Source organism: Alexandromys fortis, unplaced genomic scaffold, assembly GCF_014885135.2.
Source record: "Alexandromys fortis isolate MF-2015 unplaced genomic scaffold, M_Fortis_MF-2015_v1.1 scaffold_61, whole genome shotgun sequence".
In the NCBI taxonomy this organism is placed as follows: domain Eukaryota; kingdom Metazoa; phylum Chordata; class Mammalia; order Rodentia; family Cricetidae; genus Alexandromys; species Alexandromys fortis.
In genome coordinates, this window is record NW_026067962.1 from 8,191,183 (window position 1) to 8,206,139 (window position 14,957).

General features: G+C 39.5%; 1 protein-coding gene across 5 annotated transcripts in view; it reads left to right on the top strand.

The window, feature by feature from the left end:
- The window catches only part of Fer (FER tyrosine kinase), a 310,511-nt gene that overhangs the window by 83,782 nt on the left and 211,772 nt on the right, over positions 1–14,957 (top strand). For all 5 annotated transcript variants that reach the window (XM_050153485.1, XM_050153486.1, XM_050153482.1 and 2 more), the window contains one exon: positions 8,245–8,367. In XM_050153485.1, the coding sequence (XP_050009442.1) occupies positions 8,245–8,367 (123 nt within the window). The remainder of the gene's footprint in view (positions 1–8,244; positions 8,368–14,957) is intronic.

A 14,957-nucleotide genomic window follows, 5' to 3' on the forward strand; every position in this document is an offset into this window, starting at 1 on the left:
AGGATTGTTTTGGCTACCCTAGGTTTTTTGCTTTTCCATATGAAGTTGAGTACTGTTCTTTCTAGGTCTGTGAAGAATTTTGCTGGGCATTTGCATTGAATCTGTAGTTTGCTTTTGGTAGGATTGCCATTTTTATTATGTTAATTCTGCCTACCCAAGAGCGTGGGAGATCTTTCCACTTTCTGGTGTCTTCAATTTCTTTCTTCAAAGATTTAAAGTTCTTGTTGTACAAGTTTTCCACTTGTTTGGTTACAGCTACTCTGAGATATTTTATGCTATTTGCAGCTATTGTGAAGGATGGTGATGTTTCTCTGATTTCTTTCTCAGCCTATTTATCATCTGTGTAAAAGGGGACTAAAGATTTTTTTTGAGTTAATCTTGTATTTTGCTACATTACTGAAGGTGTTTATGAGTTGTAGAAGTTCCTTGGTAGAATTTTTGGGTTTTCTTATGTAAACTATTATATTATCAGCAAACAGTGAGAGTTTGATTTCTTCTTGTCTGATTTGTATCCCCTTAATGTCCTTTTTGTTGTCTTATTGTTCTAGCTAGAATCCCAAGAACTACATTGAATAGATACGGAGAGAGTGGACAACCTTGTCTTGTTCCTTATTTCAGTGGGATTGCTTTGAGTTTCTCTTCATTTAGTTTGATTTTGGCTCTTGGCTTGCTGTATATTGCCTTTATTATGTTTAGGTATGTTCCTTTTATCCTTGCTCTCTCCAAGACCTTTATCATGAGGGATGCTGTATTTTGTCTAAGGCTTTTTCAATATCTAATGGCATGATCGTGTGTGTGTGTGTGTGTGTTTCCAGTTTGTTTATATGGTGGATATGTTGACAGATTTTTGTATGTTGAACCATCCTTGCATTTCTGGGATGAAGCCAACTTAATCATGGTGGATGATTTTTCTGATGTGTGCTTAGATTTGATTTGCCAGTGTTTTATTGAGTATTTTTGCATTAGTGTTCATGAATGAGATTGATCTGTAATTCTTTTTCTTAGTAATGTCTTTGTGTGTTTTGGGTACCGGGATAATTGTAGCCTCATAAAAAAGAGTTTGGCAATGTTCCTTCTGTTTCTATTGTATGGAACATTTTGAGGAGTATTGGTATTCTTCTTTGAAAGTCTTATAGAATTCTGAACTGAAATCATCTGGTCCTGGGCTTTTTTTGTTTGGGAGACTTTTGATGACTGTTACTATTTCTTTATCACTTATAGATCTATTTAATTTGTTTATCTGATCTTGATTTAATTTTGGTAAGTGATATTTATCCACAAAATTATCCATTTACTTTAAGTTTTCCAATTTTGTGGAGTACAGGTTTTGAAATATGACCTAATGATTTTCTGGATTTCCTCTGTGTCTGTTGTTATGTACCCCTTTTCATTTCTGACTTTGTTAATTTGAATATTTTCTCTCTGCCTTTTGGTTAGTTTGTATAAAGTTTTGTTTATTGGGTTGATTTTCTTGAAAAACCAAATCTTTGTCTCATTAATTCTTTGTGTTGTTTTCTTTGTTTCTATTTTCTTGATTTCAGCTCTCAATTTGATTATTGCCTGCTGTCTAGTTCTCCTGGGTGAGTTTGCTTCTTTTTGTAGTAGAGTTTTCAGGTGTTCTGTTAACTCATTAGTGTGGGAGTTCTTGATGTAGGCATTTAGTGCTTGACCTTTCTTCTTAATACTGCTTTCATTGTGTCTTATAAATTTGGGTATGTTGTGTGGTCATTTTCATTGAATTTTAGAAAGTCTTTAATTTCTTCCTTGACCCATTGATGATTCAGGTGAGCATTGTTTAATTTCCATGTGTTCGTGGGCTTTCTGGAATTAGTGTTGCTGTTGAATTCTAATTATTTTTTCTAAAAAAAAATTAAAAGAAAAAAGAAAATGAATTCTAATTTTAAGCCATGGTGATCCGTTAAGATATATGGGGTTATTCCAGCTATTTATTTATTTATTTATTTATTTATTTATTTATTTATTTATTCGTTTATTCGTTTATTTATTTGATTTTTAAAAAATTTTTTGTATCTGTTGAGGTTTGCTTGACTTTGTTTTCCAGAGTCTCCTGATTGTGCTTCTCTCTTCAGTTAAGAACACTGCTCTCAGTAATCCAGTCTTTCTTTCTTTCTTTGTTCTTCAATGAATTGTTTTTAGGTTATTGGGGTCATGAGAAGTTTTTTCTCTCCTTGAACTGTGGTAGGTAGTTTTGCTGGATACAGTGGTTGATGTTAGCTACTGTGGTCTTTTAGGACTGGAATGTACTGCTCCATGCTTTTCTGCCTCTCAGAGTTTCCCCTGGGAAATCATGTGTTATTCTGATGGGTTTTTTTTTCCTTTATATGCGACTTGTGTTATTTTTCTTGCAACTTGGAAGAGGTTTTTCTTTATTTTGTTTATTCAGTGTTTCTGACATGCTGTGGAATGTTTCCTTTCTGGTCTTGTCTAGTTGGCATTCTTTGTGCTTGTGTCTGTCAGTATGTCTTTGTTTTGGGAAATTTTCTCTGATCTTGTTAAAGCCATTGTCTTGGGATTTTTTTCCCCTCTTTTGACTATAATTCAAAGATTTGCTCCTTTGGTGGTGTCGCACATTTCCTTTATGATTCTATCCTGTGCTTTAAATATTTTTCATTTTCTTTATTTCTTTTTAGAACCTTTACTTTGTCTTTGAGTCCTGATATTTTAACTTCTGCCTGATTCATTATACTTAAAAAGGCTTTCCCTTGAGTTTTCTAACTGGGATATTGAGTTTTTCAGTCTGTCTTTATTTTGGCTTGCATTTTCTTCAATGTTCCAATCTCTTCATTGAATTCAGTTTTCAAATCCTGATTTATCCTCCTTATTCATTCAGATGCATATTTGTATTTTCTTGGAAATCACTTAGGTGTTTATTGTTATCCTCTTACAGTTCAATCAAGTGTTTGTTTATGTCAGTTTTAAATTTCTTCAAGTTTTTGATAAAGTTTATGGTTGTTCTTTTAAATGCTGTGTCCTGGGGTTCATATAGGTAGTTCTCAATAGAGCACACGTCTATAGGACTAGTGGGTTTGATGGGAGATGTGCTGTTCTAGCCATTCATATTGTTCTTGTTTCTGTGATGTGACCTGCTCATGTGGACTTCTTCCTTTGCTTGGGGCTGATGTGATAATCCGGCCTTCCTTAGATGTGCGGTGCACATGTTCTCTCTGAGCCAGGGCAAGTAAAACTGGTGAGCCATCTGCTCAGCTGGACCAGACAAGGGTGGCTTCCAGAGGGTGGTTCTGGGTCTCAGCTAGGCAAAAGGAGTTCACAAATGAAGAGGGTTCGTGGACCCAGGTCTGAACCTAGGCTTGTGGGATTGCAAGTGGTGGAGGTTGGAGGACTATCAGGGAAGGGCAGAAGCTACTTACACAGGAAAAGTGGTTTGCATACAGAGCTATGGACCATTATTAATGTCAGACAGTGTTTTACTATTCCTGAGTTATGTAATTTATCTGACTCAGCTTTTTTCTTTTTGTAGTTTAAGGTTTTATTGAAAATGAATATTGCTTAGATTACATACAATGTGAAAAATCAACTTAAAAGTGAGAAAATATTTACTTTGGATCCAGGTTTCATTGCATTGCACAGTACTGATTCAGCTTTTTATTGATAGACATTTAGGTTGTTTTTAGTTGTTTGGATCCAGGTTTTGTGGGACCTGAAGCTTATAAAATCAGAAAAATATCATTAGCACCATATTATAGTCAGCTTTGGTTATTGCGTTTATGAATAGGACCTCAGTAAACATGTTTGTATTGTTGCCTTTATGTACTTCTTTGTTTACATAATTATTATACATAATAATTTCTGATAGGTAGAATTCCTTAAGACAGACAGAGTAGTTAAGAGGAGGGATTCAGTATTTATGCTGCTTGGGCACTAATACCAGCCTTTGTATCTATCAGCGATATGACTATTGCCAAAATCCTCATGTTTTTCTATGCCCTAGTTTCCCAGGTATAAATGAAGGTAATAACACTTTATTGTGAGGATCATATGAATTTAAGTGCATATTAAAAACAGTCAAATGCTAATTGTGTCTCCCTGTGTTGTTTTCAGATACTAACTGGTTTATTTTATAATACTGCATCATTTAAAAACACAGAGTAAACCCTTTAAATTGTTCCTGTTGTGTTTGCACATAAAGCCTATATAATGGCATTATGACGAAGGAGCTCTTCCATTTGCTATCTTATTGCTGTGTAAACTGTATATATTTCTCCTTCTCTCCTTCACTTAATTCATTTACTCTGGGTTTTTCTTAAGAGGACTAGTGGAAAGGAAAGGCTTTCTTCAAATAATTTAATAATTTCATTCTTTTCAGTCATTGTCTTTCTTGCTTTGAAATCTGTGTAGTAAAAGTTTGGGTTCCTGAGGTCATTTATTTCTTGTTACTTCCCTAGTGTTTCAGAGAGTTGCTGGGCAAGAACTGTCTTCAGTAAAGAGCTGCTTAGCTGAGTGATTGAGAAGAGGAGGAATTAGAGAACAGAAGAGATAGGAAAGGGCTGTAGAGGAGAAAGCCAACAGCACGAGAGAGGGGACTGGCAGAGCTCTCCATCTGCTTTGGTTCCTTCTCCTTCCCGCTGTTTGCTTTTCTCCTCCAAGGCCTTTTCCTGCTGGCCCATTCTGTTTGTTTTACTTCTTTGTTTTCTTTTCATTATCTGAATATAGTGATACATTTTCAAGCCTGAGTAGTTTTTCACTACTTGATTCAGTCTACAGATGAAGATTTGAACTGAGATTTTTATTTGATTCATTGAGATTTCAATTTTCAGCATTACTGTTTGGTTCTGCTTCAGAATCTCATTATCGATTGCTCTTTACTATTCTGATGTTGCGTGGCCAGCTTATTTGTTATTTTGAATTAAGACTCCGTGGTTCTGATTAGATGGGAATGAAGAATTAGTTGCGATTAATTACATACCAGAGCTACTAAAGCAAAATTTTGCTTTGCTGGGATACTTGATGCTGGTCAGCTAGAGCTGAGAAATTAGCAGTGTTTAAGAAGAGACCAGCATCACTGAAGTAAAATCTTCTGGGAAGTGATTCCTGAGAGCATAGAGAAGCTGTGTTCCAGAGGCAACCAAGGTTGTACCTCATGCTGGCAGCAGGACTCGGTGATGTGTAGGAGTCACCGAGGTGGTACTAGTTTTGGAGGGATGAAGGGGTCATGGAGAGCAGCTGAGGCTGTGCACTGTGAGAGACCAGGAGAGGCCATTGGTGAAGGTGCAGCCTCAGTGGCAGGTGAAGGCCCAGGACTAAAGAGGTCAGCAAAAAAGTTGAGACTTGGCACCATGAAGAGAACCTATGAGAAGTTATTGGTGAAAGTGCTATGCATTTGCAGCAAGGGACCCCCACATTTTGGAGATGCCAGAACCATCAGGAACAGCAGCAGCAGTGGAGTGGAGGCAGCTGATGCCTTGAAGACAAGCCGTATATGCTGCAGAGGGTGGAGCTGGAGAAGTGGCTCAGGCCCTTTGCGGGAGTCTAGAGATTTGAGAGTGGAGCCCAGATAGTTGGATATTGAGTTATTTATACTCTTGGGGTTTAGTTTTGCTTGGCTAAGATTGTGACAATGCCATGGTTCTTCTGTCTTAAAGAAGATATTTAATTTTGATTTTAAAGGAGTCCATAGATAAAAGATTTGGACTTTTAAAAGAGATTGGATATTTTAAAAAGATTGAAAATTTAAGGACTTAAATTTTAAGACTGGAGGACTTTTAAAATTATTTATGATTTTAATGTGAGATCTTGGGGATGAGTAAGAAAGGAAAGGATGTGGCTTACTAGTGATGTGTTTGTGTCAAGTTGACAAGGGATCGGTTGTACTGGCTGGTTTTGTGTGCCAGTTTGACACAAGTTAGAGTCATCAGAGGAAGGAGCCTCAGCTGAGGAAATGCCTCCTTGAGACCCAGCAGCAAGGCATTTTGTCAATCAGCTATCATTGAGGGAGAGCACAGCCCATGGTGGGTGGTGCCGTCCCTGGGCTGCTGGTGCTGGGTTCTAAAAGAAGGTGGGCTGAGCAAATTATGACAAGCAAGTCAGTAAGCAGCTCCTCTCCATGGCCTCTGGATCAGATCCTGCTTTTGGGATCCTGCCCTGACTTCCTTCAGTGATGAATAGCAATGTTGAAACATAAGCTAAATAAACCCTTTCCTCCCCAGCTTGCTTTTTGGTCATTCATGTTTTTTTATTGTTGTTGTTGTTTTGTTTGTTTGTTTGTTTTTCCCAGCGATGGAAACCCTAAGACATGTGGTATAGATTCTTGAGGTCAAATCAGGTCCCTAAGTGTCTTTACCTTCTGACCATCTTGCTGGTCCATTCTGTTTATTTCACTTTGTTGTTTTCTTTTTTATTATCTGAATATAGTGACATTTTTTCAGGCCTAAGTAGTCTTTCACTATTTGACCAGTCTAATAGATGAAGATTTGAGTGTTTTTTTTTTTTTTAAATTTGATTGAGCCTTTAATTTTCAGTATAACTGTTTGGTTCTTTTTCAGACTCTCATTATTGAATTGTTCTTTTTTTGTTCTATATTACGTTCCTTAACTTAGTCAACTGTTTATTTGTATCCTCTTTAAATTCATCGATCATTTTAAAAATCAGTCTTGGTCTAGCATATCATTCATTTAGACATTTTTGGAGTAATTTGCTAGGAAATCAGGGACTTTTGGAGAACAATCCCTGGCTGTTTTTCATGTTTCTTGAGCTACTGTGTTTCAATTTATACATCTGTAGGGATATATAAATGTAAAGAATGTCTCTCTTACACTTTTTAATGTTATTATTAGCATACATTATAATATTGCAGTTTGGCTATGATATTTCATGTATGTATGATGCTATAAAGAATGGTCTACAGATGGGGCACTCTGGCTCATTCCCCCTAGTTAGCAGGGTGTGCGTCAGTGAATGGGAACGGTCCATATGAAATCCTCCGTAGGTGCCATTCCTCCTGTCATTTGTCACTCTGCTGTTGCTAAGTGCTGAATGTCTGGGCACAGGACTCTAGGCTCCCTCCAGTTGTGATTTCTTGGAGCTGGATTATCAGCTGGGGGTTGCGGTATCCTTTATCTGTAATATCTGGAAAGGTTTGCCTGTGATTAGGTCGTGGGTAGAGAATAAAGGACAGTTTCTCTCAACTGGGATGGTGTGTATGTAGCTAGCAGCAAAACCCCTCCCCAGAGTCTTTGAAGTGCTGGCCTCAATCCCCAGTGGTGTCGAAGAAGGAGAAAAGAAAGGCACAGTGACTATATAGGTTCAAATCAGATATAGAAATACTGTGAACCAGTTAAAAACAACAGCTACATTACTGATGAGAATAGAAAAGAAGGGCAAAAATAATATAGATTCTGAAATGTTAAAAATTAATAAAATAAAGCAAGGGAAGAAATGGATGAATGATTTGTGAGAGAAGATATGTCAAAGAGAGGGAAAGACAATGAAAAATAAATGCAATTCTATAAAAAGCAAGAAAAATATTGAACAACATGAAAGTGTTTGAAAGTCCTGTTGTCAAGGTTCTTGGACTGGAGAAGCGTCTGGACTATCTAATGACTGGAAACTAGTGGGTGGCATGGCAGGCCTGCTGTAGGAGTTCTGCTGGGCATTCCGAGGACATGCTGTTTTAGCAGGGTTGTCTGTGTTCACTCACTCCATAAGCTTACCGTATTTGTACCACACCCCCATTATTTTGAGATGTTCATGGACTAGTCACTCCAGAGACTCCCTAATTTGTGAACCAGAGGGCATGGTAATGTCCAAAATATAGCACAATGCCTGAAGGATTGGGGGAGGAAGTGCTGGCTGGGCTCATGTAGGGAACGGGGAGAGCATAGGAATGTGGCAGCCTTCCTTTCCTTCCTCAGATGTGGCCAAGCTGACACGAGAAGTTGCTGTCGTTCTTTGAGAGCAGGACACCCTGACTACTGTTCCCGCTGTGGTTCTTATGCTGTTGTTTAAACCTTTTCTTAGGGTTATAACAGAATCGCCCCCATTCTACAGCTGTTACTCATGGCATCCCCCACTTTGTCCCCGCCACATGGCAGAGTAGCCCCAGGGTCTCTGACTTGTGAGTGTCTTAAGTGTTGTGATACCCTGAGTAGTTTGGTTCCTAAGGATAGGCGCCTTCTCTAGACAGCACCTCATGGCCACACTGAGAGATGGGCATATGCAGGTGAGCGTATTTGGTGTGTTATTGATAATGGTGACTCCTCCTTCCAGGTTGAAGACTTTAGCAGAAGAGCTCACGCAGACACAGCAGATGCTTTTACACAAGGAGGAGGCTGTCCTGGAGCTGGAGAAGAGGATTGAAGAATCTTCTGAGACCTGTGAAAAGAAGTCTGAGTGAGTATCAGAGATACCGTCTGAAAGAGTAGAGGCGAAAGCATGTATTTTTACAAAAATACTTGCTACATGCTGGTGTGGATATGGCATTTCCAGAAATGGAAGTTTTCATTTTAAAACAGTGGAATTTTGTGTAGTTATATCATATGACTTTGGAGAACTGTTTTTGTATTTTTGTAAAATGTGATATTTAACAGCTAGTTTGATGTGAACTTGATACAAACTAGAGTCATCTGAGAAGAGGCAGCCTCAGCTGCAATTGATCTGTGGGCAAGCCTGTGGTGCATTTTCTTGATTAGTGATTGATGTGCAATGGCCTATCTCTCTGTGGACAGTGCCAACCCGGGCTACTGGGCCAGGGTACGATAAGAAAACAAACTGAGGAAGTCATGCAGAACAAGCCTATAAGTAGTGTTTCTCCATGGCCTCTGCTTCAGCTTCTGCTTGAGTTCCTTTTCTGACTTTCCTCAGTGATGGACTGTTACCTGGAAATGTCAGCAGAATAAACCCTTTCTTCTCCAAGATTTAGGTCATGGTGTTTCATCACAGCATTAGAAATCCTAACTAAGGCAGATGTGTTCTAGAAAAGTGGTATTGGATTTGTAAATAAAATGCCACGATCAGATGTCTTAATGTTTTAACAGTTTGCATTACCTCATGAAGAATCCTTCGTTAAAAGCTATCTTTGTTGCTCAATATTTATTTTTTGTGAGACTTATTGTAAATCCCTTTTTTAAAATATTTATTTATTTATTATGTATACAATATTCTGTCTGTGTATGCCTGCAGACCAGAAGAGGGCACCAGACCTCATTTCAGATGTTTGTGAGCCACCATGTGGTTGCTGGGAATTGAACTCAGGACCTTTGGAAGAGCAGGCAATGCTCTTAACCTCTGAGCCATCTCTCCAGCCCCCTGTAAATCCCTTTTTAAAAGGATTCTGAGAAGTGTTATCTAGAAATTGACTGCTGTTGTGTTAAAAGGCATCAGATAAATTAATTAGAGCACACCGATCTACTTTGCATATAGAAATCAGCTTCAGTTTACTTTGTTATTCTTGCTTTCCTGGTATTTGTCAACTGAATTCTGACTTGAAATATCATTCTGGGTCTTTTGATTTTACTTGTATTGATACATTTCTGTCTTTTAGTAGATGTGTGTACTACACTATGCATGCAGGTCCAAGAACGTGTGTTAGATATGTGTACTCTCTTATGTGTGAAGGTACAAGAATGTGTGTACTTGCTTATGTGTGCAGGTACAAGAACATGTATGGAGACCATAATTCGATGTCAAGTGTCTGCTTCAATTGCTCTCCACCTTATTTTTAAAGGCAGGGTCTCATTAGGTTGGAACTTGATGATTCGACTAGATTGGCTGGCTAACAACCCCCAGGGATTCTCTTGGGTTCCTATCAGTGGGGTTATAGGTGCTTGTATTCTTGGCTTTTGAGGCTTTTAATTTTTAATTTATTCTTTAGTACTTGTATGCATGAATGCTATTTATTTAGATTATATCCACACTTATTGCTTCCTCTTTGACTCTTCCCACACCACCTTATCCACCCAACTTCCTGTTTTGTTGTTCTTTTTCTACTCCCCTTCTCTCCCTCACATCCACTCACTCAGTGCTGTGGGCATGCACATGGGTGTAGGGCGCCACCCAGTGGAACATGGACAGCCTATCACACTGATGCAGAAGACTGCCTCTTCCTTTCTCTGCAGTTGCCCATAGCTCCTTACCTGGGGGTGAGGCCTTCCTTCTACGAGCTGGAATATTGACGGGCTCGACCTTGTGCAGGTCTCGTGCTGTCAGCCATGGCTGCAGTGATGTCATGAGTGTCCAAAGACATAACTTTGCAGGCGTCTTTCCTGACTTTTCACGCCCTCTTCTACAGTATTCTCTGAGTCTTGTGGAGAAAAGTGTGTGACCTAGATGTCCATTGAAGACTGAGCATGGTCACATAATTCTGCATACTTTGGCTGGTTCATCTCTCTATATTAGCCATCCACTGCATAATGAAGCTTCTCTGGTGAAGGGTGAGAGTTATACTCATCTGTGAGTATAAGGATACAGATTTAGGGGTCATTTTAATTCTATGCCTGTTGCAGACTAATAGTAGTCATGCCTGTAACCTCATCAGCCACAGGTTCTTGCTCGTGATCATAGTTCCAGGGATGAGTTTCCTTCTGTAGGACAGGCCTTAATTAAGTATGATTAAAAGTTGTTGATTACCCCCATAGCATTCCTGCCACTGTTGCCCACATGGTTATCTTCTCATTCCTGTAGTTTGCACGGTTCGGGGCTGTGTCAGACTGTTGATAGGTTTTCTTCTCTGATAGCCCACCATGTATGATATTGCACTGTGAAACCTAGCCAGCAGAAAGGAAGCTTTTAGGTCAGTACCAGCCTGATTTCTTCATGTTCTGTGATCAGGGTAAGTGTTGTCTTTAGCAACAGGGTCATATTATCAAGTTTCAGTGGGGTCACCAAGAGCAATAGCAATAACCTGTTTCTGTGGGTGCTGGGGATTGAACTCAGGCACTCATGCTTCTGTGTAAGAACTTTACTAATTGAGCCATCTTCCTAAGCCCGTTGTCTTTTATTCTCTCTCTCTCTCTCTCTCTCTCTCTCTCTCTCTCTCTCTCTCTCTCTCTCTCTGTGTGTGTGTGTGTGTGTCTGTGTGTATGTGTATACAAGCATATATGTGGTATGCATGTGGAACCAAAGTTTAATGTTGATTATCCTGAATATTTCCATTTCATTTGTGGGTTTTTTGTTTTTTGAGTCAGGCTCTTTCACTGAACCACCCTGAGCCCATTCATTTGGGTATGCTGGCTGACCGTTGTGCTCCGGGAAACCTCCTGGCTCCCTGCGTCCTACCTAGCACTGAGGCTACAGAGGCACAGAAAGACAGGTGGAGCGCATGCTCTGATGATCACACGGAGGGCACTGTGACAGCGGCACCCTCCGTAGCTTGTGCACTATCCTTTTTACTGATCGTCAGCTGTGACGATGGGAAACCACACCATGGTTGTCTGCATGGTCTTCCCAGTTCTGACTGCAACATAAACTTACCGCCCTCAAACTTTCACTGCTGCTTTCAGATTTCAGAGCTCTCAGGGGTTTGTGATGTGTTAGGTCTCTTACCTACACTAGCTTTTATTTTTTGTATAACTTCTCAGATATTCTCTACTTCGATTAAATTTTCGATCTTCCCACTTCCTTTACTATAGTCGGCAGATGGGCTTCTGTGTCACAGAAAACCCTCACGCACTAACTAGATACCTGAAATCCACATCTTTCCCCTTAGCACCCATCCTAATGCCCATCTTTTTACAGTACAATGTACTCTTCTGTGTCATTTCTTGTGAGATTTTTAAAGCATTGCCATCTTTTATTTTCTCAGAAAATTTGTGTTATTTTATATATTTACCTTTTCCTTCCAGCTGGGTCCTTACACTCACCCCAGAACCACTAGTCTTCAAGTCTCCTCCCCCAGCCCCTCTCCACCCCCCATCTCTGAGGTGCTGGGTGCAGTACTCAGCTGACATCTGCCAGGCAATGCTGTGCTGTCACTCAGTTGTACCCCAACTGCTGAAGCCCTCCCCCCTTGTCATTATTTTCCCCATTTTATCCTCTGCTTTCTCGTTTCTGAGTTTGAACTCATTCTAGGAGCAGTTCCCATCCATTTTCCCAATTACCACTTAGTTTTCTAGCCTTTGTCCCATTACTGCAGAAATAAGAATCTCAGCGATTACCCATGCCTGGAGTAGGGCAGATGTCTTTCTGGACCACTGAATCACGTCTGACTTGGCTGCTGTCTTTCCTGTGCTTTTTGAAGTCTAAGATGTCAAGAGTACCCGTTTGTGTCTCTCGGGCCAGCTCACTCTCTGCTGCTCAGATAGCACAGATTGGGGTTTCAGAAGGCATGTTGCTAGGCTGTGTGCCTCTTCTCTAGTAGCCTGAAGATGGCTTATGTTTATTATTATCACTTATAATTGGCGTACTTGGTATGCCTGTTTGAATGTCCTAGAAGCGCTCATGTCTCCCCCTCTCAAAGCTGAATTAGTGATAGTGCCCCAGTGCAGCTCCAGTTTCCTGGTTGGCCCAGAAGTCTTCATTTAGTGAGTGCTAACACCGGTCATCTTGTTCTACCGCAGAAAACAGACATTTTGATGCCACGTTTGTTTCTATAAATACTATACAAAAGTTGCTTCTAAATATTTAAGCATTTCCCCACTAGTTAAGAAGCATTGGATAGTTTTCTTACCTCTAGATCTATACAAGGGCCATTTCCCTGCTCTCCGATCACCAAATTGCTTTTTCTGTACAAAAATACTCACCTAGAAGGAAGTACAAGCTTTCTACGAAATCTTTCCTCATAACAGTTTTGCCCAAGTTTGGGTGGGACTGGCTGTTCTGTTTTGCAGTCTTTATTCACCGTGGACCATGAGAGTTTTCTTTTCTTTGGCCCGGATCAGGTTTTTCTGCATTGTTTCTTCTTTCCTCCTTGGCACCCCTATTTTGTTTTTCTCTTTGAAAATCTCACCAACTCCAGTCCGCCATACTGGCGCTTCGTCACACGTGCGTGAGGGCGTGTGCCGTTAATGGCCCCGCAGCATTGGCTGCTGTAGAGCCAGGGCGTTCAGCCGAGGCTTCGGCCTCTAGCAGCTCAGCCCAGGGGCCGTACATGGTACATGCCAGTCCTGTACCGAGGCCGGTCTAGGCAGGGCACCCTGGAACACAGGTACCCACAGGTAGGGGTGGAGCTGGCCTCGGATTTCACCCAACTTCCGCAGAGGCCCCGCAGGCTAATAGAACTTTTAGGAGTTAGAAGGGTTAGCCTGACCGGGCTTTCAGGGCTGAGTCGTAGTGAGCCCAGTCATGTAGCCTTCATTATCCTGAGTTCTTACTGTTAGCTTCAGAGTACAGTATTAAAATTTGAAGTCTATTTAGGTGCCCAAACAGTTACTGCTGACTGTCCTTGACTGAGAAATTGGTGGACTGAACCTTGCCTCCATATTTAAAATATTTTATTAAACAAATGTTCTGAATAGGACTGTATGGTGATACATTTCTGTTTTTTCCCATAATATTTCAATATTTCCTGGGTAAGTCCTTAGTTTGTGCCATCCACATCTATCTGTCTCTCATCTATCCATCCCTTCATCTACATATAGATATAGATATCTCTTTCTATAAATATACATATGTAATGAGGATAAATTGTGCTCTAGTTTAAAACATGAACTTATAATTATTTTTAAGGCTAGGGGTGTTCATAAATGTCCAACCTGGGCTACATAGTGAGACTGTATATTTTAGAGAGAGTATTATTTTTATTTTTGTAATATTTTATTATCTTCAGATACTTTGTTACTTAAAAATAATAAAACAATAAAATTATATTTTTTCAGAAATACTAAAATGTTTATTATATGTTCATATTCTTAAATTATTTTTAAATAATAGAATCTTATTGAATTTTTACTTAATAGAATTATTATTTTGTCCTCATCATATAGTATGGATGGTCTTAAATTAAATCTTTGAATTAGATATGTGTCTCTAACTTCCCAGTAGCCACAGCTTCTGAAGGGAAGATTTAGAAGCGTATCCCTAGATTATGTTGGAACCAGAAGTGCCTGGGACCCAGGCACTGCGAGGTAGCAGTTGTGCTGTATTGTTTGATTTGTTTCTTGCTTTTAGAACCAGGTAGCCGTGGTTATAAGCTGTATGCAGAGACCTAGGCTGTAGGTTTTTCATGCCATGCCGCCCTCTCCGTGTGCCCTTGACTGTAGCCATCCTGTCCTCTGTCCTCTCCGTGTGCCCTTGACTGTAGCCATCCTACCCTCTGTCCTGTGTGTCCTTGATTGCTACAAATCCACCTTCCTTTGTCCAGATTTGATTTCTTACCCAACTGGAGTCATATCGTGTGTAACTTTCGGGGACTGACTTTTAACTCATAGCATAATTCCTCGGAGTTCCTTCAAGCGCTTTCATTCTTTCTTGAGCTGCTGCAGTAAACACAATAAAAACAACACATACTTCCTCTCTCCCAGTTCTGGGTACCAAAGGTTGAAATATGGTAAAACATTAATGGTTTTCATTAAGGCCATTCTTAAAGACATCTGATCATTGTAATATTATTTTCCTAATGACTAATGTAGATCATCCTTTCATGTTCCATTTTGTCATCTCTGTAGCTTTTATATTGAAATACCTGCCTAATTTTTTCTTATTCTTTAAATTCCTTGCTTTATTTTTATTATGGTTGAATTATTTTTTATTTTTTTGAGATTATAACTTAATTATATTATTTACCCTCCCCTTTTCTTCCCTCAGAACCCTCCCTTTTGATCTCTTTCAAATTCATGGCCTCTTCATTATTTTTTTCTTACATGAATATATATATTCATATATATATATATTCCTAAACATAACCACTCAGTCTGTATAATATTCATTATGTGTATATGTTTTCAGGCTTGATATTTGGTATTGGTCAACCAACTGGTGTGCTCTTCCCTAGAGAAGACAATTTCGCCTGTTCACAACAACATTGTTTAGTTGCCTGTAGTTCTTTG